Source organism: Stenella coeruleoalba (genome assembly GCF_951394435.1).
Source record: "Stenella coeruleoalba genome assembly, chromosome: 10".
Classification (NCBI taxonomy): Eukaryota; Metazoa; Chordata; class Mammalia; order Artiodactyla; family Delphinidae; genus Stenella; species Stenella coeruleoalba.
In genome coordinates, this window is record NC_137156.1 from 65,152,509 (window position 1) to 65,180,216 (window position 27,708).

The window sequence follows — 27,708 nt, forward strand, 5'->3', positions numbered from 1 at the left end:
CTATGAAGGCCACGTGCTGCTACTAAGAAGTCCGCAGGTCACAACTAAAGATCCCACATACCACAACGAAGATCCCACATGCCACAACTAAGACCCAGCGCAGCCAAAATAAATAAATAAATATTTTTTTTAAAAAGACTAATCCTAAACTTTATGTTCATTGAACCTAGTTTACCACTGCCAAGCAAAACTAATAAAATACAAAATATTTTCATTCAATAATCTCTTTGAAAGGCATTAACTATGATTACAGCATATAGCAACCTGTTTAGAACTGTAAGAAAATAAACAAGGTCCTAATCACTCTACAAGAGGGCACTGACATTTACTTTTCTGTTACTGGGTTGAACCTGGTTGCATTTAATCTCTCCTTCAGGAAATGTTTTTGGATTTCCACAGTATGTCAAAACCATCCTTCTTGGTGTCCCTCAGTTATATATAACTACACTTGAAAAACTACAAATAAGAGCTTCCCTGGCGGCGCAGTGGTTAAGAATCCACCTGCCAATGCAGTGGACACGGGCTCGAGCCCTGATTTGGGAAGATCCCACATGCCACAGAGCAACTAAGCCGGTGCGCCACGACTACTGAGCCTGCACTCTAGAGCCTGTGAGCCACAACTACTGAAGCCTGCGCGCCTGAAGCCCGTGCTCTGCAACAAGAGAAGCCACCCAAATGAGAAGCCTGCACACCGCAACGAAGAGTAGCCCCCACTCACCTCAACTAGAGAAAAGCGTGCGGGCAACAACGAAGACCTGACACAGCCAAAAATAAATAAATAAATAAAATAAATTTATTAAAAAAGAAAAGAAAAAACACTACAAATAAGTCGTTCCTTTTTTTGTTTGTTTGTTTGTTTTTGTTTTTTTGCGGTACACGGGCCTCTCACTGTTGTGGCCTCTCCCGTTGCAGAGCACAGGCTCCGGACGCGCAGGCTCAGCGGCCACGGCTCACGGGCCCCGGACCGCGGCACGAACCCATGTCCCCTGCATTAGCAGGCGGACTCTCAACCACTGTGCCACCAGGGAAGCCTTTTTTTTTTTTTTTTTTAACACTATTTAGAAACATCCAGAAAGATTAAACTCAAACACACTAATTCTGGAATCTTTTTTTTTAATAAATTTATTTATTTTATTTACTTTTGGCTGCATTGGGTCTTTGTTCCTGCACCAGGGCTTTCTCTCATCACGGCGAGAGGGGGCTGACTCTTCGTTGCAGTACACGGACTTCTCACTACAGTGGCTTCTCTTGTTGCAGCGTACGGGCTCTAGGCGTGCAGGCTTCAGTAGCTGTGGCATGTGGGCTCAGTACTTGTGGCTCGCGGGCTCTAGAGCGCAGGCTCAGTAGTTGCAGCACATGGGTTTGGTTGCTCCACGGCATGTGGGACCTTCCCAGGCCAGGGCTTGAACCTGTGTCCCCTGCACTGGCACTGTGCCACCAGGGGAGTCCCTCTAATTCTGGACTCTTAATCTGTACAGTCTATTCACAAATATACCAATAATTACCAGGTGTTCCCACTCAACCTCATATACATGACACTCCATCCTGACATCACTGGAACCTAAAAGGAAGCAGGAAGTAAGAAAGAAAGCAGAAACAAAAAGAAACAACAGGAAAAGAGAATGGCCATAATGAGGAAACCAACAAACTTTGGAGCTACACTGTGAGGTTCGACTGGAGAACAAAGGTTCAGAACAGTATGTTGGGCGTGGGGCAAGTCAGAAGCAGTATCAAGATGATAGCCCACTGTTCAGATGTCCAAATGGGTGGGCAGTTACTAAAACATGCACTGTTGGAACATAAGTGATCCACTCACTGCAAGTGTGTAAGTCATAGGAGATGGGGGAAGGTGTGTACTGCAATTGGTTTATAATTATACTGGAAAGAGGATAATTCTGGTACAATCTGAGAAGAAAACTTTTACTCCTCATTCCTCTTAAAGTCTTTAACTCTATCCTTTACTTCTTTTTTGGCCCCATTTTTAATTTAAAGACGATTTATTTTACATATTCTTCTAAACCATCTTAAATCTTTTCAGATAAAAATATTTCACTGTACTGGCACACAAAGCGAGTTACACAATGACTTAGGAAAAGACATTTCACTTTGACACTCTGTCCTCAAGAGTCCAGGTCGGACTTGGAAGAGATACAAGCTGAACAAGAAAACCAGTAAAGAGTTCCAAGTGGGAAACAAGAGCGAGGGTACAAACCATATATGAGTACCCAGACATGCTGTCAATCCTAGATCAGAGAATACTCTGGCAAGAGCTGCAACAGCAGAGTTGAAAACAGAACTGAAAAACAGAAGGCTACCCTCTGATAACAACAAACTCTCATGCTCGTTTAATCAATAAAACAATATATAATGTGTCTTTCAGCACATTATAATACACATTTATGTATTTCACAGTGAGCCTACCTTCCAATTTGCTAATAATGCACATCCATCTATTATCTACATACAACCATATATGAAAAATAACTTGCATAATAACTGCAACATTTGTTTGATATTTTTCTTGGATGTAGGCAAAAAGTAAATTAGGGCTCTAGATAAAAGACAACATACTTTGGATAAGAGACAACATACTTTGGATAAAAGACAACATACTTTGGATATTAATCATAACGTGCTTATAGAATTCTCTAACACCATACAAAGGAGGAACAGGTTTAACATTGAAAAACTTCAATATCACAGCAAAACATGCAAATAAATACAAAAACTTACCATCCCTGTTCATTTTTATATTTGTAAGCAGCCCCAAGAATGTGACACAAGGTGCCTCCAGCTTTGAAATCCATGAAACATTTTGCCTAAAAAATGATACAAGTTACACATGAGAAAAATCAAAGTTCTGACAAAATTACTCATGTCTGAATTCTAAGCTTAATAAACTCAAAGTTATAAACAACTTCTAATTTTTTTTTTTTTTTTTTTTGCGGTATGCGGACCTCTCACTGTTGTGGCCTCTCCCATTGTGGAGCACAGCCTCCGGACGCGCAGGCTCAGCGGCCATGGCTCACAGGACCAGCCGCTCCGCGGCATGTGGGATCTTCCCGGACCGGGGCACGAACCCGTGTCCCCTGCATCGGCAGCCGGACTCTCAACCACTGCGCCACCAGGGAAGCCCACAACTTCTAATTTGATAACCTCCTTAAATACTTCTGAAACAAACTGAGGTACAAAGAAATTTTTCTAATTTTCTTTAGAAAATTTTCTTTAAGTAAACAGATTTACATGAATGAAATGAAAAACAAGATTTACAAAATATACACCAAACTGTTTCAGCAGAAAACATTAAATGGACAAAATAGTGATATACCACCAACTCCACTGGTAAATTTAAGATCTGACTTTTAAAATGTACAATAAGAAATATTAGTCCGGGCTTCCCTGGTGGCGCAGTGGTTAAGAATCTGCCTGCCAATGAAGGGGACATGGGTTTGAGCCCTGGTCTTGGAAGATCCCACATGCCACGGAGCAACTAAGCCCGCAAGCCACAACCACCAAGCCCACGAGCCTAGAGCCCATGCTCTGCAACAAGAGAAGCCACTGCAATGAGAAGCCTGCACACTGCAATGAAGAGTAGCTCCCCGTTTGCCGCAACTAGAGAAAGCCTGCGCACAGTAACGGGGACCCAACACAGCCAAAAATAAAATAAATAAATAAAAAAATTAGGCCAACGTAACTGATGAACATAGATGTAAAAATCCTCAACAAAATACTAGCAAACCAAATCCAACAGTACATTAAAAGGATCATACGCCATGATCAAGTGGATTTATCCCAGAAACACAAGGATTTTTCAATATCTGCAAATCAATCAACGTGATACACAATAACAAACTGAAGGATAAAGACCATATGATCACAACAGATGAAGAAAAAGCTTTTGATTAAATTCAACATCCATTTCTGATAAAAACCCTCCAGAAAGTGGGCACAGAGGTAATATATCTCAACATAACAAAGGCCATATATGACAGACCCATAGCTAACATCATACTCAATGGTGAAAAGCTGAAAGCATTCCCTCTAAGATCAGGAACGAGACAAGGATGCCCACTCTCACCACTTTTCTGCAACATAGTTTTGGAAGTCCTAGACACAGCAATCAGAGAAGTAAAAGAAATAAAAGGAATCCAAACTGGAAAGGAAGAAGTAAAACTGTCACTGTTTGCCGATGACATAATACTATACATAAGAAATCCTAAAGACACTACCAGAAAACTATTAGAGCTAATCAATGACTTCGGTAAAGTTGCAGAACACAAAATTAATATACAGAAATCTGTTGCATTTCTATACATTAACAACAAAAGATCAGAAAGAGAAATTAAGGGAACAACCGTATTTAGTATCGCATCAAAAAGAGTAAAATACCTAAGAATAAACCTACCTAAAGAGGCAAAAGATCCGTACTCTGAAAATTGTAAGATGGTAATGAAAGAAACTGAAGATGACACAAGCAGATGGAAAGATATACAATGTTCCTAGATTGGAAAAATCAATATTGTCAAAATGACCATACAAGGCAATCTACAGTTTCAATGCAATCCCTATCAAATTACCAATGACATTTTTCACAGAACTGAAAAAAAAACTTTTTTATTTGCATGGAAACACAAAAGACCCTAAATAGCCAAAACAATCTTGAGAAAGAAGAATGGAGCTGGAAGAATCACGCTTCCTGACTTCAGATTATACTACAATGCTACAATAATCAAAACAGTATGGTACTGACACAAAAAGAGACACACAGATCAATGGAACAGGACAGAAAGCCCAGAAACAAACTCATGCACTTATGGTCAATTAATCTATGACAAAGGAGGCAGGAATATACAATAGAGAAAAGACAGTCTCTTCAATAAGTGGTGCTGGGAAAACTGGATAGCTACATGTAAAAGAATGAAATTAGAACATTCTATAACACCACATGCAAAAATAAACTCAAAATGGATTAAAGACCTAAACGTAACACCGGATGCTATACAATGCCTAAAGGAAAACATAGGCAGAACACTCTTTGACTTAAATCACAACAATATTTTTTTGGATCCATCTCCTACAGTAATGGAAACAAAAGCAAAAATAAACAAATGGAACCTAATTAAACTTAAAAGCTTCTGCACAGCAAAGGAAACCATAAACAAAATGAAAACACAACCTATGGAATGGGAGAAAATATTTGCAAACAATGTGACTCAACCAAGGGATTAATTTCCAGAATATAAAACAGCTTATGCAGCTCAAACAACCCAATCAAAAAATGGGTAGAGAATCTCAATAGATATTTCTTTGAAGACATACACATGGCCAACAGGCATATGAAAAGATGCTCAACATCACAAATTATTCGAGAAATGCAAATCAAAACTAAAATGGGCTATCACCTCACACCAGTCTGAATGGCCATCATCAAAAAGTCTACAAAGAGGGAATTCCCCGGTGGCGCGGTGGTTAAGAATCAGCCTGCCAATGCAGGGGACACGGGTTCAATCCCTGGTCCGGGAAGATCCTACATGCTGCAGAGCAACTAAGCCCATGCGCCACAATTACTGAGCCTGTCTGTGCTCTAGAGCCCGCGAGCCGCAAGTACTGAGCCCGCCTGCTGCAAATACTGAAGCCCGTGTACCTAGAGCCTGTGAAGAGAAGTCACTGCAATGAGAAGCCCACACACCGCAACGAAGAGTAGCTCCTGGTTCGCCACAACTAGAGAAAGCCCATGCGCAGCAACAAACACCCAATGCAGCCAAAAATAAATAATAAATAAATAAATTTATTTTAACAAGAAAAGAAAAAACAAGTCTACAAACAATAAATGCTGGAGAGGGTGTGGAGAAAAGGGAACCTTCCTATGCTGTTCGTGGGAATATAAATCGGGGCAGCCACTATTGAGAATAGTAAGGAGGTTCCTTAAAAAATTAAAAATAGAACTACCATATGATCTAACAATCCCACTACTGGGCATATAGCCAGAGAAAACTCTAATTTGAAAAGATACATGCATCCCAATGTTCACAGCGGCACTATTTACAATAGCCAAGACATGGAAGCAACCTAAATGTCCATCAACAGTTGAATGGATAAAGATGTGGTGTATACACACACAAACACACACAAAACTGGATAATACTCAGCCAGAAAGAAGAACCAAATAATGCCTTTTGGAGCTACATGGATGGACTTAGAGATTATCATACTAAGTGAAGTAAGTCACACTGAGAAAGACAAATGTCGTATGATATCACATAGGTGGAATCTTAAAAATGATACAAATGGGGAATTCCCTAGTGGTCCAGTGGTTAGGACTCTGCGCTTCCACTGCAGGGGGCATGGGTTCAATCCCTGGTCGGGGAATTAAAATCCTGCGTGCCACGTGGTGCAGCCAAAAAATTAAAGAAAAATATTTTAAAAATAAAAATAAAAAGCATTTTTAAAAACGATACAAATGAACTTATTCACAAAACAGAAACAGACTCACAGACATAGAAAATAAACATATGGTTACCAAAGGGGGAGGGGGGAAGGATGAATTGAAAATTTAGGATTAACAGCTACACAGTATGATGTGTAAAATAGGTAAATAACAAGGACCTACTGTATAGCACAGGGAATCATATTCAATACCTTGTAATAACCTATAATGGAAAAGAATCTGAAAAAAATATATATATGTATGTATGTATAACTGAATCACTTCACTGTACACCTGAAACACTGTAATCAGCTATACTTGAATAAAAGAAAAAAAGAAAAAACTCTAATGGACAAAATATTGATATACTACAAAACTCTACTGGTAAATTTAAAATTTGATTTTTAACATGTGGAAAATTCCAGTAACACACAATTTACAATATGGTTCTCCTGCTGAATAAGAAATATTAGTATACATTAGTTTTTTTTTCCAATTTAGGTTCTTGACATTAAATTTTAGAAAAATTATAACTGAACTCTTATATTTTAATGACCACTGAAACATGGTATAACTATATTTAACTATGCATTTAAGTTATAGCTAAAATCTGTGCAACAATTTGAAAAAGATTTGCACTTTATGGATTATAAAAGCAGAGCTCAAATAAATCAAATGCTGAATGACTTCCATATTTTGGAACTAAAAATTTAATATAAATGTGATCATCAAATAGGCTAATAAGATAAAGTGTTAGGGACTTCCCTGGTGGTCCAGTGGTTAAGAATCCACTTTCCAATGCAGGGGACGTGGGTTCAGTCCCTCGTCGGGGAACTAAGATCCCACGTGCCATGGGGCAACTAAGCCCACATGGCACAACTACTGAGCGCATGTGCCTCAACGAGAGAGCCCACGTGCCACAAACTACAGAGCCCACGCACTCTAAAAACCACGCACCACAACTAGAGAGAACCCCACACGCCACAAAGAGCCCACACCGCAATGAAAGATCCTGCATGCTGCAACGAAGACCCCGCATGCCGCAACTAAGACCCGACAGCCAAAAAGATAAAGAAAATAAATAAAATAAATATAAAACAGTAAAAAAAAAAAAAAAAAAGGTGAAGTGTTAAAAATATACCATTCAGGGCTTTCCTGGTGGCGCAGTGGTTGAGAGTCCGCCTGCCGATGCAGGGGACACGGGTTCGTGCCCCGGTCCAGAAGATCCCACATGCCGCGGAGTGGCTAGGCCCGTGAGCCATGGCCGCTGAGCCTGTGCTCCGCAACGGGAGAGGCCACAACAGTGAGAGGCCCGCGTACGGCAAAAAAAAAAAAAAAAAAAAAAAAAAAAAATATATATATATATATATATATATATACACACCCCATTCATTTTTTCCTTTGAAAACTATTATTACAAAATAATATAATGTAAAAAACATATGATATCAAATATTAAGAGAGACAAAAAACAGAAATGGTGGTTGGTAGGGTCTGGAGAGACAGGAATGGAAGTTATTGTTTCACGGGTACAGAGTTTTCAATTTACAAAAATGACAAAGTTCTGGTGATAGATAGTAGTAACAGTTACACAACAACGTAAATGTACTTAATGCCACTGAACTATACACTTAAAAATGACTAAAATGGTAAATTTTGTTATGTTTATTTTACTACAGTTAAAAATAAATAAATAGCATGTTTTAAAATAAGAAATATTAAGAATCACTAAGATGAGCTCTTCCAAATTAAACAGACAAGTAAGCCTCACAGATCAGTCTGGTTATCTCGTTGCTTTTTAAACATTACATGGGTTTCTGAGTTCCTAATTTTTTGCCCTACACTATTCCTGGTACATCTCAAAAGCTGCATTACATATTCTAAACAGAAGCATCTGGGTGCAAGTCTTATCACTGACAACTTATTTATCTGAGAAAATGTATAAGACATTACAATTTTGTAATGTTGGCACTTGAACTAGAATAATGTGCTAAGGTACCTACTAAAGTAGAATGAGACTTAGTTCTCCTACTAATCCTTCTCTGAACTGCCCAGAGATTGAGATAAAATGTTCTCGCCAACCACATGGGCATATCACTATTGCACACATGCACAGCACTCGCAGCGTAATACAGAAATAACTGGTTTATAGATTTATCTGTTATTCAAACTCCTTGAGGACAGGAATAGTGTCTTATTCAAATTTTAACATCAATATTCAGCAGAGTACCCGACAATGTAGGTAATCCATAAAAATTTTCTCAACAGTTCTACTGTACTAAAATCATTTAAAAATTCAGATCCAAGCTACTGAAAAATATATGTTGAGCAGATCACAATAAAACATCTCTACATGTAATTTAAGGTTATAGTCAATTTCTAGACAGATTAATTTGAGAAATTAAAATATTATCAGATATATGCTCAAGACAGACAAAATAACTTCTATCAAAAACTATAGGGATGTAAAGCAGTTATACCCCAATAAAGATGTTAAAAAAAAAAAAAAACTATAGGGACAAGTGATGAATGAAGAGGTAGAAAACAGACCTTCAATTTTCTAATGGTAAGATCTGAATAAACAGGAAGAGGGGGGCTTCCCTGGTGGCGCAGTGGTTGACAGTCCACCTGCCGATGCGGGGGACACGGGTTCGTGCCCCGGTCCGGGAGGATCCCGCGTGCCGCGGAGCGGCTGGGCCCGTGGGCCGTGGCCGCTGAGCCTGCGCGTCTGGAGCCTGTGCTCCGCGACGGGAGGGGCCGCAGCGGTGAGAGGCCCGCGTACCGCAAAAAAAAAAACAAAAACAAAAACAGGAAGAGGGAGGAGACTCACAAACCTGTCAAGAGTACTAGTTCCAGTAATAAAGTGCAATAAGAAAAACATTCTTAAAAATGTGGCAAAAGAAACAAAAGAACAAATAGGGACTTCGTCATACATCAAGGATTCTTAGAACTTTCATGGAAATGGATTTGGGATTCCGGTCCTCCTGACAAGCTCAGTATCAGTATCACCCACATAAAAGTGTAGTAGACCAGAGTCAGGGGATGGAAAGCTGGAGGCAGAGACGAGAGACCTCTCAGGGACACCCACTGGCCCCTGAGTGTACTTCCTCATTCAATCCTCATCCCAACTACACTCACCCTGAAGAGGGCCTGCTCAAGCTGCCGCTGGATGTGGTTCAAATATTAGAGCTCAAGTTCTTAAACATTCTCTAAAGAAGCCAGATTGTTAAGAGTAAATTCCTCTTCATTAGTACTGAAAAACCTAAAGAATAATAGGGTACCGAAACTTGAGCCTTCCAGAGCCAGCAAAGGCAGCCTGCCTTTGGTGAGTTATCTAAGCAGCTGCTTACCCCAATTAGAGACTGTGGGGGTCAGGGACAGCTCTAACAGGCTGCTTCTATTCCCAGTTGTGTGACCACACTGCTTTTGATAAGCTGCTACATCTCTGACTAAATTGGAAATTTAATCTAATCTTATTCTGGATGTATATAAAGTGGTCTCATCCTACCTATTTATACAGCCCACTTAAAATTCTGCTGAGCTGAGTAAACCTTAAAAAAGATAAACCTAACTGCAATACTTAAAAGTGCTTTAAACTTGTGCCGTAGTGTCCTTATTTCTTTATTTTTTGACTTTTTCATTAAAGACAAGGTAGTGCCAACGTGCAGTAAAAAGGACAACAATGGTATACATTTGTGTGAGGAGAATATACACATTTATATGCCATGTTTGGGTCTATTAATCAATGAATGACTGTGCCAGAAAGCGGATGTGAGGAAGTGAATAAAGGAGCAGAAACTGAACATGAGCCAGAAACCAAGAATGTTCACAGAAAATCACAGTCATCTTCATAAATTGAAAACAGTTACGGGGGAAAAAACCTATCACTTAGAGTCCAGAATCATTTTACCTCACAAAGTACAATGACACTAAACATTCCATAAGTTTCTTTATGTATTTTAACTGCTTTGAGTTAAAATAATGCTTTCTAGAAACATTTCCCAAGCTTATTAATAAAAGAAATGATAATAGTGTTATAATTATCACCTCTAATCATAGGTAATCACTGGTGTAGTATTCTTATTCTTGAGGAGAAAAGTATTATAATTACTACCAGTTACTGAGAATTTACCAAGAGGCACTTTATATATATTACCTCATTTACTCCTCACAAGTTCACTGTCTTCACCCCATTTTACAGATGAAAAGGTGTTAATGGCTCTAGCAATATGGCAGACTAAATAACCAGAAAACCCTACCACTAAAAATATATGCTGGATAAAAAATACAGACATTATTTTAAATGTGTAGCTGAATTAGAAGGAGAACAAATCCCCAGGGACAAAAATAAGAAAAAAAAAAAATTCAAAGTCAAAGTGGGGCTTCCCTGGTGGCGCAGTGGTTGAGAGTCCGCCTGCCGATGCAGCGGACACGGGTTCGTGCCCCGGTCCGGGAAGATACTACATGCCGCGGAGCAGCTGGGCCCATGAGCCGTGGCCGCTGAGCCTGCACGTCCGGAGCCTGTGCTCCGCAACGGGAGAGGCCACAACAGTGAGAGGCCCGCATACCGCAAAAAAAAAAAAAAAAAAGTCAAAGTGGCAATTTTGTTGAGTTAAAAACTAAAATTCTAGGGTGACAGGAGGCTGGGGATAATGGGATTAAATAGGTAAGTAATATCAACCTTGATAACCTAAATGCTAGAGTTTGAGTTTCTCTACAGGGTCAGGAAGTAAGACTACAGACCTATGCAAGTGAGGACATTAGAACTAAGACAATCACCTACCACACACATACACACATAACACCAGGGGTATAAACAGGTTACACCATTAGGGAAAGGATAAGCTAGAAAAAATATCTGCCAGCTAAAAACTAAGGAGGAAAACAAGCTTCCGCCTCAAGATAATTTGAGTTGGAGACGTACACTATCAATACTTAGTCTAGGAACCCCATGCCAAATTAACATAAGAATTGGTCCTAGGGACTTCTCTGGTCGTCCAGTGGTTAAGCCTGCACACTTCCAATGCAGGGGGCACAGGTTGCATCCCTGATCAGGTAACTAAGATCCCGCATACTGAACGGTGCAGCTAAAAAAAAAAAAAAAAAAAAAAAAAAAGAATTGGTCCTAAAATTGGCGGGTCTTCTGAAGTGCCTTACTGAGCAAATTCTCAACCCAGGTCAACAGGATTCCCAAATAAACTTCCACTGAAAGAGAACTGAAAGGCCACAATTCAAACATAATTTAAGTGTTTTTAAGTCAACAGACAAAGCTAACAGCAAGATTAGAATCCTAACATTTTCAGATAATAGAAACAACATGACAGGGCTTGTAAAATTAGAATACATAAAGTGATTAAGGACAATAAAAAGAGAGAAAGACTTGAGAAATATATATATGTAACCCGTAGAACAAATAACATCCAATGAAAGTAAAAGCACAGCTGACAGAAAATTAGACAACTAGACACAGGAGAATAAAAGCTAAAGTTTCTTAGAAATTTTAAAGTATATAAATCCTCAGCTTCGAGAAACACATCAGGGGCTTCCCTGGTGGTGCAGTAGTTAAGAATCTGCTTGTCAATGCAGGGGACACAGGTTCAAGCCCTGATCCGAGAAGATCCCACATGCCGCGAAGCAACTAAGCCTGTGCACCACAACTACTGAGCCTGCACTCTAGAGCCCACGAGCCACAACTACCGAGCCTGCGTGCCACAACTACTGGAGCCCATGCACCTAGAGCCCGTGCTCCGCAACAAGAGAAGCCGCTGCAATGAGAAGCCCGCACACTACAACGAAGAGTAGGCCCTGCTCGCCGCAACTAGAGAAAGCCCGCGCACAGCAATGAACACCCAATGCAGCCAAAAATAATTAATTTTTTAAAAAAACTGGTAAAAAACAGAAAAGAACAGCCCAATGGTGCAAAATATAAAAGGGTGCTCAACTTCATTAATTATCAGCAACTACAAAACAATGTGTATCACCACAAATCCACCAAAAAACTAAAATTAAAAAGACAGACAACTTACAAACATTGGTGAGAAAGTAGAGTATTAGAACCCTTGTACACTGTACACTGCATGTGGGAGTATAAATTGGCACAAGGGTTCAGGAAAACTGGCCATATCTGCTAAAGCTGAACATGCACCCCCTGTGACCCAGCAATTCCACATGTGGGAGTGTAACTGACATAAATACCTATGTTTACCAGAAGATATATGCAAAAATATTCACAGCAGCACTATTTGCAATGGCCCTAAACTGGAAATAACCCCAAAAACCCATCAATGGTAGAATGGATAAATAAATTGTGCAGTATGCCCATAGTGAAATACTATGCAGCAAGGGATACTAAATTATGACCAAGCTGCCCAGTTTTTAAATTTTCATTTGAACACAGTCACACCTACTCATGTAGGTAATTGTCTTCGGCTGCTTTTTATGCTACAACAGAGTTGGGTAGCTGTGACAGAGTCCATATACCTGCAAGCCTAAAATATTTACCATCTGTCCCTTTAAGAAAAAATTTGCCAAACCCTTAAACAGTAACCAGAATGAACAAACTGCAACTACAAGTAATAACATGGAAGAATTTTCCAAATCTAACATATTCTATATGCTTCAAAAATTTAAGTCATGAAGAACAGGTGGTCCAGTGGTTAAAAATTTAAGTCATGAATGACAAAGACAGGCTGAACTATTTCAAATTAATCAAGACTAAAGAGATATAACTAAAATGTGGGATCTTGGTTTAGATCTTATAAGATACATTTCTGAGATAATTAGTGAAATGTGAAGACAGATTATATAGTAGATAATGGTATTGTGTCAATGTTAAACTTCCTAAATTTGATAACTGTATTTGTAAGACAATATCCTTGTTCTAAGGAGATCCAGGCTGCAGTCTGAAGTCTCTACAGTTTTGCCCTCCCTGCTAGATTGGACCCCATGGACATCAGGAACTTCTCCAGTCACTCCAAGAGTGTAGTATCACTCCTGTGGTGACTAAGATGAGTGATTTGTCTCCAGAAGTACTTTTGTTCTTGCTTCTCAGACTTACATGCTAATCTTGGTCTTTTCCTCCCCCTTTCCAGAAAGTCCTAGAATTTAGCATGATCTTGGCAAAACAATACCATTCTCAGATATAGATAATAAAATACTTAAACCTGTAGGGACCATAATGTTCACTGATTCCTAGTTTTCTAATGCTTCTTTGCCACAGAACACTTTCAGGAGTAGAAAGCTCAAAAAGAAGTCTATCAGGAAAAACTGTTCAAAGTGAAAAATTTGAAGACAACAGATTCCTCTTAGACCTGCCCATTTATTCCTGCCACTCAGGTACTCTGAAGGGAACAATTATAAAACCAAGGATCAGATCCAACTCCTTTTTCTAACAACTCTAAGCCCTTTCTTATTAACTTTCTTTTCCCTAAAATTTATTTAGCACAAAGCATGGTTTATTGACTCAAATAAAGGAAACAGATCATTGAAGTGACAGTCCTCAAACTCCCATCCTTTCCTCTACACCAGACTGACCAAGTTCATGAGAATTCCTGCCATGAAGTCAGTCACGCTTAATGGGTAGCAATTCCAAAGTATCAGTGAGAGATAGCCTACAGACTGTGACTTGTTTAAAATGTCCCAAAATTGTACTACCCAGTTCAATCACATGACCTTATTATTAGAACTGGCTTTGACAACAAATTTTACCCTGAAGTATTCATTACATTCCACCAAAGATAGATATAAAAACCCTATGTACGTTCCTATGACAATTTGAAAATCAATTCCAAAAATTTTAATGATAGTCCCTTGAAACTATGTGTATCAATCTCCACAACATATTTCCTTTTGAAGAGTAATAATCATTTCACTGAGTTCTGATAGTTGCTTTAAAATCAGTCAGTACTGCGCTTTACATTTTTGTAGATATTTTAAGAAAAGCTTAATTTCAGAAAGTAAATACGGTTCGGTTCTCTAGCTTATTTTTTTTAAAGAGCCTTCCACTCTCCCTGTCTTTGAGACAGTTACTAACATCACAGCAAAGGTACATCAACCAATAAATATATACTAAACACTTGCAGTGAGTAAGAAGGTAAAGCAAGTCTTATCAATGTTCAACTGAAAACTCTGGCTTTAATTCAAAGGGCACTACAGCATTCTGTTAGTTCTCAGGTTCACAGCTCATTTACACAAAATACACTATGTCTGGAACATAAGTTGAAGAGAAACAAGAAGACATCGCTCTTTGGGACCTTCCTTAAGAACTGGATTTGAGTGCTTCCCTGGTGGCACAGTGGTTGAGGGTCCGCCTGCCGATGCAGGGGACACGGGCTCGTGCCCCGGTCCAGGAGAATCCCACATGCCGTGGAGCGGGTGGGTCCGTGAGCCACGGCCGCTGAGCCTGTGCGTCTGGAGCCTGTGCTCCGCAACGGGAGAGGCCACAGCAGTGACAGGCCCGCGCACCGCAAAGAAGTATAATAAATGTTTAAATAATATGTATGCCTTACATGTACATTTTTACTTTTACCAAAACCACTTTTGCTACACAAGTCAGCAAACTACTTTTTATGTCTTAAAGTACTACATACTACTTCTAATTTCTCAAAGAGCTTTCATTATCACACATCATGTGATTCTAACAACTATGCCATGGGATCAGTAGGGCAAGGAACACGTTCCCAGAAATGGTACTACAGGTCGAAGTGCCTTCACACAAGGTTGCAGAGTGGTAGGATATGGCTATTTAATTCCTAAGCTCAGGGCTCTTCCCATAACACCTGGCTCAAGAAACTATTTGGTAGAGATTCGGTATCTTACATTATTTCAATTTAAGAAATGAATGAGGGCTTCCCTGGTGGTGCAGTGGTTAAGAATCTGCCTGCCAATGCAGGGGACACAGGTTCAATCCATGGTCTGGGAAGATCCCACATGCCATGGAGCAACTAAGCCCACGTGCCACAACTACTGAGCCTGCAAGCCACAACTACTGAGTCCATGTGCCACAAATACTTAAGTCCACAATCCTAGAGCCTGTGCTCCGCAACAAGAGAAGCCACCGCAATGAGAAGCTTGAGCGCCTCAACGAAGAGTAGCCCCTGCTTGCCACAACTAGAGAAAGCCCATGCGCAGCAATGAAGACCCAACATAGCTAAAGACAAATAAAATAAATACATGTATTAAAAAAAAAAAAGAAAAGAAATGAATAAGAGGGCTTCCGTGGTGGCACAGTGGTTAAGAATCCACCTGCCTATGCAGGGGACGCAGGTTCGAGTCCTGGTCCGGGAAGATCCCACATGCCGCGGAGTAACTCAGCCCATGCGCCACAACTATTAAGTGTGCACTCTAGAGCCCACAAGCCACAACTACTGAGCCCACACGCCACAACTACTGAAGCCCACGCACCTAGAGCCCATGCTCTGCAACAAAGAGAAGCCACCGCAATGAGAAGCCCGCGCACCGCAATGAAGAGTAGCCCCCACTCGCCACAACTAGAGAAAGCCCACATGCAGCAACAAAGACCCAATGCAACCAAAAATAAATAAATTAAATTAAATTAAAAAAAAAATGAATGAGGGACCTCCCTGGTGGTCCAGTAGTTAAAAATCCACCTTCCAATGCAGAGGACGCAGGTTCAATCCCTGCTGGGGGAACTAAGATCCCACATGCCACAGGGCAACTAAGCCCGTGCGCCACAACTATTGAGCCCATGCCTCAAGGAGACATCCCACGTGCCGCAACTAAAACCCGGCACAGCCCAAAAAATAAAGTTAATTTTTAAAAAAAAGAAATGAATGAGCTTTATTTTAGGCAAAATCAACTGGTTTTAAAGTCTATCAAGACTTCTGACTGAAGTCGTATTAAAGACAACCATATTTTAGTGCTGATCTCCAAAACCCATAATAATGCTTAAAAATAAAGTTACAGGAGTGCTTGCTGCGGCAGCACATACTAAAATCGCAACAATACAGAGAAGATTAGCATGGCCCCTGCACAAGGATGACTCGCAATTTGTGAAGTGTTCCATATTTTGGGGGGGTTAGCAGATGTAAGCTTTTATATATAGAATGGATAAACAACAAGATCAGAGAACCATATTTAGTAGCACAGAGAACTATATTCAATATCCCAGGATAAGTCATAACAGAAAATATAAAAAAAGAATATATGTGTGCATAACTGAATCACTTTGTTGTACAACAGTAATTAACAAATTGTAAATCAACTATACCTCAATAAAAAAAATAAAGTAAAATGAAATTTTATTCTTTTTTTTAAAGTATTTATTTTGGCTGTGCTGGGTCTTTGTTGCTGCGCACAGGCTTTCTCTAGTTGCGGTGAGCGGGGGCTACTCTTTGTTGCGATGCGCAGGCTTCTCATTGCAGTGGCTTCTCTTGTTGTGGAGCACAGGCTCTAGGCACGCAGGCTTCAGTAGTTGTAGCACGCGGGCTCAGTACTTGTGGCGCACGGGCTTAGTTGCTCCACGGCATTTGGGATCCTCCTGGACCAGGGCTCAAACCCATGTCCCCTGCATTGGCAGGTGGACACTTAACCACTGCGCCACCAGTGAAGTCCCCTTATGATCTATTTTAAAAGGCAGAATACAACCCATGCACCTATGGTCAATTAAGACATGACGAAAGAGGCAAGGATACACACTAATTATCAGAGATATGCAGATCAAAACTGCAATGACGTATTACCTAACCCCAGTCAGAACGGCCATCATCAAAAAATCTACAAACAGGGCTTCCCTGGTGGCGCAGTGGTTGAGAGTCCGCCTGCCGATGCAGGGGACATGGGTTCGTGCCCTGGTCCGGGAGGATCCGACATGCCGTGGAGTGGCTAGGCCCGTGAGCCACGGCTGCTGGGCCTGTGCGTCCGGAGCCTGTGCTCCGCAACGGGAGAGGCCACAACAGTGAGAGGCCTGCATAGGCAAAAGAAAAAAAAAAGTCTACAAACAATAAATACCGGAGAGGATGTGGAGAAAACAGAGCCCTCCTACACTGTTGGTGGGAATGTAAATTGGTACAGCCACTACAGAGAACAGCGTGGAGGTTCCTTAAAAAACTAAAATTAGAACTACCACATGATACAGCAATCCCACTCCTGTGTATATATCCAAAGAAAACCATAATTCAAAAAGATATATGGGGCTTCCCTGGTAGCACAGTGGTTGGGAATCTGCCTGCCAATGCAGAGGACACAGGTTCGAGCCCTGGTCTGGGAAGATCCCACATGCCGCGGAGCAACTAAGCCCGTGAACCACAACTACTGAGCCTGCACACCTGGAGCCTGTGCTCCGCAACGGGAAAGGCCGCAAAAGTGAGAGGCCCGCGCACGGCGATGAAGAGTGGCCCCCGCTCGCCGCAACTGGAGAAAGCCCTCGCACAGAAACGAAGACCCAACACAGCCAAAAATAAATAAATAAATTTATTAAAAAAAAAAAAAAGATATATGAACTCCAATGTTCACTGCAGCACTATTTACAATAACCAAGACATGGAAGCAACTTAATATCCATTGACAGGTGGATGGATAAATAAAATATAGTATATATATACAACGGAATATTACTTACCTATAAAAAAAGAACGAAATCATGCCATTTGCAGCAATGTGGATGGACCTAGAGATTTTCATACTGAGTGAAGTCAGAGAAAGACAAATATCATATGATATCACTCATATGTGCAATCTAATTTAAAAAAATGATATAGGGGGCTTCCCTGGTGGTGCAGTGGTTGAGAGTCCACCTGCCGATGCAGGGGACACGGGTTTGTGCCCCGGTCCGAGAAGATCCCACATGCCGCGGAGCGGCTGGGCCCGTGAGCCATGGCTGCTGAGCCTGTGCTCCGCAACGGGAGAGGCCACAACAGTGAGAGGCCCGCGAACCGCAAAAAAAAAAATGATATAGGGACTTCCCTGGTGGTCCAGTGACTAAGACCCTGCGCTCCCAGTGCATGGGGCCCAGGTTCGATACCTGGCTGGGGAAAAAGATCCCACATGCATGCCACAACTAAGAGTTCTCATGCTGCAACTAAGAAGTCCGCATGCCACAACTAAAGATCCCACATGCCGCAATGAAGATCCTGCGTGCCGCAGCTAAGACCTGGGACAACCAAAATGAATAAATAAATAAAATAAAATAAAATTTAAAAATGATATAAATGAACTTAAAATAGATAACCAGCAAGGACCTACTGTATAGCAGTGGGAACTCCACTCAATTTTCTATAATAACCTACATGGGAAAAGAATCTGAAAAAGAATGAATATATATATGTGTGTGTATATATATATATATATATACATATATATATACACACACACACACACACATATATATAACTGAATCACTATGCTGTACAACTGAAACTAACACAACATTGTAAATCAACTATACCGTAATAAAATTTTTTTAATAAATAAAATATAAATTAAAAAGTAGAATACAAAATTGTCTATAGTCTATATGCCTGTAGTTACAATTATGTTTGTGTTATGCATGCAAATGTACTAAGTCTTCAAGGGATTATGGAATAACAACAATTTTTACTTGTGGAGGTAAAAAATATTTCAATTCATATTATGTTTGCCTATGCAATATATTTTTAGCCTTACAAAGTACTTTTTTCCCCTAAATCTTTCTAACTTCTCAATTAGCACTAGATAGAACCTACTCTATGTTGAGCCAGCTGTTTAATATCCAATATGACTTAGTAAGTTAGTACATAAAGTTCCATTTTGATTTTTAAAAAATCAAAAAACAAACAGCCCAAACAGTGAACTCCTACACCAGTCCAGTTTATTCAGGAAAAAAAGCTTTTTAAGGTAAATAGCTTACATGTTTCACTAAAACATTCTCTGCTTTATTGTCTCTCTCCTCCGTTTTTGTTTTACACCATTACACGTTATATCAATCCCTTTCATTTTGAAAAAAGCTAAACACTATTCTGAGAAAAAGAAGTACATCTGGTACCACTGGCACTAAGTCATGAATTATTTTTAATTCTGGTTTATTCCTAAAAATATTCTTCTCTAATCTTTAAAATCTGGAAAAACAATAATGGTTTACTTCCCTGGAGTTAAATATTCCACAAATAAAGTCCCTTGTAAATACTATTTTTTAAGACACTCATACAATCCTAATTAGAAATACCAAAAACACAATGTGAATCACCTTACATATAATACTTCATATAAAGCTACATGTAAATTTTATTCTAAATGATTTTATACTTGATAAAATATAATCTGTATTATATTACAGTGTTTTAAATGATGAAAACTTCAACCAGTTCCTGATTTGATAACTCTAATCCAGTTGATAATATAAGAGAACAGGAAATAAACACTCAAGTATTTGGAGGTAAAGGAACATGGAGCTTTCAAATGATTCAGAATAATATGCCCAAACATGTAGAGAAAAAGACAATGATAAAGCAAAAGTGGTTAAATGCTAAAAATTGGAGATTCTAAATGAAAGTGAAAGTTCTTTATACTATTCTTGCAAATTTTTACTTTCAATTAATTTTAAGTTACCCAAAAACCTCAATTGGTCACATAGTTCAGAAAATGAAATATGCCGATTATCCAGTAGAGTAGTTCCCATTTATTAAAAAATGAGCAAGTACCTCCAATATCTAACAATGTATTTATAAATTATATGCATGTACTTACTATAATACCAATATACTACAAATATATATAACTTAAATCACATATTAAGAAATAGGTATTTTGAAAGCATTAGCTAAAAAATAATTAAAATAAAAGGAATGATCTTGCTCTGCAAATGTGAATTCAACCAGTACCCAGTAATTCCCAAATCTCTTCCTCTAATTCAATCTGTTCTCTTGAACTCCAGATCTCATTTCCAACTACCTATAGGGATTTCTAAACCTGAGGTACCTACAGGAGAGCCAACCTCAACACAGACTAAACTGAGTACCTTTCTCCAGAAACCTGCTTTTATACTCTAGCTTCCACCTTAGTGAGAAAGCAATCTGCTCAGTGGAGTCATCCCAGTCAATTCTTTCTTATTTCAGCCCCACAACCCACCCTTCCCACACACACAAAAAAAAAATCACAGAGTTCTACCCCCTTGCTGTGCTTCCTAATCACTTTCAAGATAAAAGCCACACTTCTAACACAGTAAACCTGTCATTTTATGACTGATTCTGGCCCATATTTCTGCCTACTGTCCCTCAGTTCTAGCCCTATTGAACTATTTGCAACTACATTAAAAGCCTTTAGGCTTTTATATGTTGCTATCACTGCCTGAAAATTCAATCTTCCAGCATGTCCCTAAAGAACCCATACTCTACTTTCAGGACTCAGTTCAAATGTCCTTTCCCTTGGAAAACATTTCCTGAGATGAGGAAAGTCAAAGGCTCTATTCATATAGGTCATTAGAGGGTAAGTAAGCTCCCTGAAGACAAACAATACACTGCATTACTCCTTGAATTCTCAGAACTTGGCACATAATCAAATGCTAAATATTTGCTGAACTCAAATCAGTGAGGAAGGGACTTCCCTGGCAGTCCAGTGGTTAAGAATCCACCTTCCAATGCAGGGGACGTGGGTTCGACCCCTGGTTGGGGAACTAAGATCCCACATGCCACAGGCAACCAAGCCCGTGTGCTGCAACTACTGAGCCCACATGCCACAACTAGAGAGAAGCCCCCGCACCGCAAGGAAGAGCCCGCGTGCTGCAACTAAGACGCAACTAAGTCAAAAATAAATAAATAAATAAATATTTTTAAAAATAAAATAAAATAAAAGCAGTATAAAAACAAACATTATTAAAAAAAAAAACAAAAAACCTTCACGTTCCAATGCAGAGGGTATGAGTTCAATCCCTGGTCAGGGAGCTAAGATCCCACATGCCTCATGGCCAAAAAAAACAAAATATAAAACAGAAGTAATATTGTAACAAATTCAACAAAGACTTTAAAAATGGTCCACATCAGGGCTTCCCTGGTGGCAAAGTGGTTAAGAATCTGCCTGCCAATGCAGGGGACACAGGTTCGAGCCCTGGTCTGGGAAGTTCCCACATGCTGCGGAGCAACTAAGCCTACACACCACAAATACTGAGCCCGTGCCACAACTACTGAAGCCCACACGCCTAGAGCCCATGCTCTGCAACGAAGAGTAGCCCCTGCTCACCCCAACTAGAGAAAAGCTCACACACAGCAATGAAGACCCAACACAGCCAAAAATAAAATAAATTTAACAAAAAAAGATCCACATCAAAAAAAAAATCTTAAAAAAAAAAAATCGTGCAGAAAAGCAGCATCCTTTAATAAATGTTGTTGGGTTAACCAAATGATCATATGGAAAAACTGCTTTTTTTTTTTTGTGAGCACTGGATCCACTGCTCACAATGAATACCAAGATAAATTCTAAATGGATAACAGAGTTACATGTAAAAAATGACACCTACAAATAGTGTAGAAATTTGTTCTTCTACAAATACTAGAAGAACACATGGCTGAAATCCTTTATCACCTACAAGTGGAGAAAGCTTCCCAACGTGATTAAAAAAAAACCATCCATATATTTGACTTAATGAAAATAAATGTCTGGATAGCAAAAATACCGTAAGTGAAACGAACAGATTTACTGCAATATCAGTAAAACAATATTTTTTATTCTCAATTATATCTGAGAAATCAGTGAGTTATTAAAACTAAAAGTTTAGTGATGAAATAAGAACACACAAATCGGAAGCTTTTGAGATTTATAAAAAGGTCTACCAATAACAAATTCAGTAGAGGCAACAACCAGCAGACTGGAAACTACAAAAACCCGAATCAGAGAAATGGAAGACAAAAATTATGGGAAAATATAGGACAGATAGTTCCCGGAAATCTAGTATTTGTACAATCAGAGTTCAAAAATATAAAGAAATACAGGATGGCAGAGAAGACTAACAGACTGAATGTTCCCTGAGCTAAAGAAACATAATTGAGTCTTCAGATCGTGATTTACGATAACTAGACTTATTTATGAATTTTAAAGATCAGTATTAAAAAGGGGGAAATCAGGGACTTCCCTGGTGGCGCAGTGGTTAAGAATCCGCCTGCCAGTGCAGGGGACATGGGTTCGAGCCCCAGTCCGGGAAGATTCCACATGCCGCGGAGCACCTAAGCCCATGCGCCACAACTACTGAGCCCGCGTTCTAGAGCTGGCGAGCCATAACTACTGAGCCTGCATGCCACGACTACTGAGGTCCACACACCTAGAGCCCATGCTCCGCAACGAGAAGCCACTGCAACGAGAAGCCTGCGCATCACGATGAAGAGTGGCCCCCACTCGCCGCAACTAGAGAAAGCCCACGCATAGCAACGAAGACCCAACACAGCCATAAATAAATAACTAAATAAATTTCAAAAATTAAAAAAAAGGGGGATATCAACAAGTAACATCAGATTTTTCTGTACAAAATCAAATGTGGAAATAAGGCATAACCCAATATTTCTATACCAAGCCAAACTTTCAGTCAAAATACCAACTGCAAGGAGAACAGAATCATATTCTCACATAAGCTCAGAAGAATCCCACCTACAAAATATAATAAGATTCCAAGAAACAACATTCTAGCCACAAGAACTGAAACAGGAGAAAAAAACGGAAAAGACTTAGTACAGTAAAGACAATAAGGAAACTACAACAGTAAAATGTTAACAGTTAAGTCTAGGTAATAATTGTTGTGATGTTTAATGCAAATTTTAAATGACTCCTGTAAGAGATGCTTCCTACAGTTCAAAAGCAAGTGTTCTATAGCTAAAATTCTGTAGCGATTCCTCCTTTTTCCTATTCTATAGGATAGCAGCAGCAAAATAAAGAGCTGTAGGCTGCACCCAAGAGTACAGAAACTGAAGATGTCCCAGTGTGATAAGCTGATGTACTTACAGGGAGTTTGGTGAAGGCCGGGTTGGTGACATGTTTCCCAAAGGCATCTTCCTGGAACTGGAGAAGCTGTACCACCAGCCCAGCCAGTGTTTTATTGGTAGGAGCATCCGCATGAACATACTGCAAGATAAAGACAGAGACTCAAAAACTGGGGCAACTGTTCAGAAGACAATGGAAGACAATGTTAGCTTACTTCCCAGTACCTAAGTACTGGCCTGGTGGCAGATTTTTAAGTGTCTGAGACACTTACATAAACAAATACTGGGAGCCGTGGGGAGGGATAGATAACATGTCCTTTCAGTTAACAGATCTTAAGAATGAGAAATACTATGCCCAAGAAACCAAGCCCAAGTGTCATTCTCATCTGCACCCGGACCTAAATTAGATGGTGAGATCCTGGACCTCAAACTTGAGCCTGATGCTACTGAATTGGCCTAAAAGTTTGTTCGGGTTTTTCCATAAGATGTAACAGAAAAACCCGAACGAACTTTCTGGCCAACCTAATATAATGGAATGAGACATACTGGCCACTATATTTCGCATGTGGCCAGAGAGCCAACTGTGTACAGTTTTTCAAACAAGTCCACAAATTCTTTGATACTTCTCTCAACAAGAGGTGGGGATCTATGGCCCTCCTATGTTGAATCAGGACCATCCTCAGTGACTCGCTTAAAACCATTAGAATGCAACAGAAGTGATGCTGTGTGACTTCTGAAGATAAATCAAAAAAGATCATGCAGCTTCCATATAGTTCTTTTGGGACACCCACCTCTGGAGCCCTGAACAATGAAGTCCAACCACCCTGACATCACCATACTGAGGAAGCCCAGGCTACACTGAGAGGCCACATGGAGAGTCCCCAGCTGCTGTTCAGAAGACTGACAGCACAACCACCAGACACATGAGTAAAGATGATTCCAGGTGATTGTGGCCCCCAGCTGTCAGGTCACCGCCAATCATCAAACATCCCCAGTCAAGGCCCCAGACACCACTGAGCAGAAATAATTGGCCCTACTGTGCCCATCCAAATTCCAGACACACAGGAACTCTAAGCATAATAACATGACTGTTTTTATGCATTAAAAAAAATACATGTGTGGGCACTTAAAAATGGTTAGGATGGTAAATTTTATAAGATTTTTACCACAATAAAATCTTTTTTAAAACAAATGTACACGAAAAGTTATCCATGCTAATGTGAATAATGTCAAGAAGGCCAAATTCGTGGTAGACAGACAGCAAGCGAGCATTACAGCAAGGAAAGATAAAGGGTACATGACAGGGAAAGCATAAATTACTGAGTTCAATTAAATGTAAAAACTTAACTTAGTATTAAGCATTCACTATCACTTTGAAAAGCCATCATTAATTTTTTTTTTTAACCTCCAATTTTGATCAGGAAAAAACATCTATACTTCCTTCCATAAAAAAACTAAAGTTTTCTTCCTGGAAAGAACCTCTTTCCCAGTACCACCCAACATTTCAAGATAATGTTTCTCTTGCAATAAATAATGTCTCAGTGATACATATACAGCAAAATATCAGCTACAGAGTCCACCATTAATTACTATGCCTTAAGTTGACTGGCTCTCAAGATGTGCTACTGTCAATCAAAGACAGAGCATAATATAAAAGGGCAATTCTTAAAGCTTAGTATCCTCGCAAATTTTTATTTGTTCAGGTATGTTAGCTTTCCACTCTAAACAGAGCAGCCAGCATGCAGTTACTTTGCTGAAGAATAGTATTTTGTTGGAATGCTTTATTTTTATTTTTTTTAATTTTATTTATTTTTGGCTGCACTGGGTCTTCGTTGCTGTGTCCAGGCTTTCTCTAGTTGGGGTGAGTGGGGTTTCTCATTGTCGAGGTTTCTCTTGTTGCGGAGCATAGGCTCTAGGCACACGGGCTTCAGTAGTTGCTGCATGCGGGCTCAGCAGTTGCAGCACGCGGGCTCAGCAGTTGTGGCTGGAGGGCTCTAGAGCACAGGCTCAGTAGTTGTGGCACACAGACTTAGTTGCTCTGCGGCATGTGGAATCTTCCCGGACCAGGGCACAAACCCGTGTCCCCTGCACTGGCAGGCGGATTCTTAACCACTGCACCACCAGGGAGTCCGGAATGCTTTATTTTACATGAAATCCCCGAGACCAAAGGTTGGTAAAATCCAGTCTACTGCCTGTTTCTGTGTGGCCCACAAGCTAAGAATGGTTTTTACATTTTTTAAATGGTTTGGAAAAAATTAAAAGAAAAATAATATTTCATGACACATGAATATAACATAAAATTCAAATGTCAGTGTCCATAAATAAAGTTTTATCAACACAGCACACTCATTCATTTGCACATTGTCTATGGCTGCTTTCCTGCAAGAGCAGAGTTGAGCAGTGCAGCTGAGACTGCATGGCCCGCAAAGCCTCAATATTTACTCTTGATCTTTATAGAAAAAGTCTGTCTATCCCTGTTGTACACTACTCCTTTTTATCCTTACAGATAGTTTCCTTTTATTTAATTTAAAGGTGTCCTGTAAAAACACATTTCCTTAAGGCCACAAAGTGAAACAAATATGTCAGACATGAGCCAAAAACTGGAAACAAGTTTCATACAATTAAGCACATAAGATGTCAATTCTGTTAGTCTAAAATAATGGTTCTCTTTATTCAATAAGTCAGGCCCAAGAATCTGCATTTCTAACAAGTTCCCACGTGACACTATGTGACTGGGAACTACACTTTAAGAACCACTGGACTTTAAAAAAAAAAATCCACTTCAAATATTATCATATATCTCAGTTAAAGAACACATTTTATTATAATTTAGAAGTTAAAAACCAGGTAAGCAATTTTTTCTTTTCTTTTTTTTTTTTTGCGGTATGCAGGCCTCTCATTGTTGTAGCCTCTCCCGTTGCGGAGCACAGGCTCCAGACGTGCAGGCTCAGTGGCCATGGCTCCCGGGCCCAGCCGCTCCGCGGCATGTGGGATCTTCCCGGACCGGGGCACAAACCCACGTCCCCTGCATTGGCAGGCGGACTCTCAACCACTGCGCCACCAGGGAAGCCCCCAGGTAAGCAATTTTTAAATGTTAAAAACTTCTCACAATTCCCCTTTCCTACAATGCCAATTCCCATAAAAACCAAGTTTACTTCTCTGAGGACTATGAACTTTCAAGTGAAAATTTAACATCAGATTTTTTTTCCAATTTACTCAACATAGTAAATCTTTAATAAGTAATACTCAATTTTGAAAGTAATCAGTAATACTCAACATAGTATAACCTTTAATAAAGAATAAACTCGTCAAGTCTAACCCACAGAACTGGCACAGTACGTTGTACATACCCACAAGATAACTTTATAATCTTTAATAAGTACAAGCTTCTCAAAGGAATCACATAAAGTACTGCAAGTTTTTCCACACATGGTAAAGCAACGTGAAAAATTAATAACCGTAACTTTTTATTTTTCATATACCTGCAGACAACTGAACAGCGCCAAATCCTAAACCTGAAAGACACCATTTGGAGGAAGGTTGTTCAGCAAAAAACAAACCAACCTTCCAAGCAAAAAGTAATTTTTAATGACTTATATACATAGCTTTGTATATATTCTAAACTTCACTACTATCTACACGCTTCATTTATTGTCATTAAGAATGAGAAAGATTTCATGTGGACAGCCCTACAGTTTCAGAATAAAGATGGCCAGGTTCAAAGCCCAATCAAAATGATTATCTTAGGTATTTTAAGATCCAATTTTTAAACTACAGAACATTTTTAACTCCATTTACTTTCTCCAAATCACCCACAAAAATGATCAAACATTAAAATGTATGCAAGAGATGACATTTTTAACTAATAAATTGAATCTGACATTAATTAATGTCAGATTCATACCGTCTCAAAAGGCAGTCAATGTACGACTATAAAATTTTAAATCGACTTTTAAAAATTTCTAAGAGTAACATTCTGTTTAACCAGTAAGAATGAAGCAGGGGGACCAAATGATACATGGCAAAAGTATCACTACCACCTCAAATTTATATAATCCTACCTTCAAGGACTATCTCATTTGATTCGAACAACTGTCTGTGGGAGTCACAGTCTTACTCCCAACTTACAAATGAAAAATTAAAACATGGAAATCAAGTCATCTGCTCAATGACACCAATTAGCAGCCAAGAGTACTGAACTAACGTCTTCCAAACTAACGTAATGCTCATTCCACTATCCCATACAGACATAAATTCATTTCAACTGCTTCCAAAAATCTCACCTAAACATAAAAAGTTCTTAATAGCTTTCAAAATAATGAATCCTGATTAAAGGGAAAAAAATTTAATAATTATATAGACTACTTCAGTCATAAAAATTTTATC

At 39.5% G+C, this 27,708-nt stretch overlaps 1 protein-coding gene across 3 annotated transcripts in view; it reads right to left on the reverse strand.

The window, feature by feature from the left end:
- SMARCC1 (SWI/SNF related BAF chromatin remodeling complex subunit C1) overlaps window positions 1-27,708 on the reverse strand; it is a gene marked incomplete at its 5' end in the record, with an annotated part of 203,228 nt that overhangs the window by 148,046 nt on the left and 27,474 nt on the right. For all 3 annotated transcript variants that reach the window (XM_079933951.1, XM_079933950.1, XM_079933949.1), the window contains 2 exons: window positions 2,734-2,819; window positions 23,345-23,464. In XM_079933951.1, the coding sequence (XP_079790077.1) occupies window positions 2,734-2,807 (74 nt within the window). The remainder of the gene's footprint in view (window positions 1-2,733; window positions 2,820-23,344; window positions 23,465-27,708) is intronic.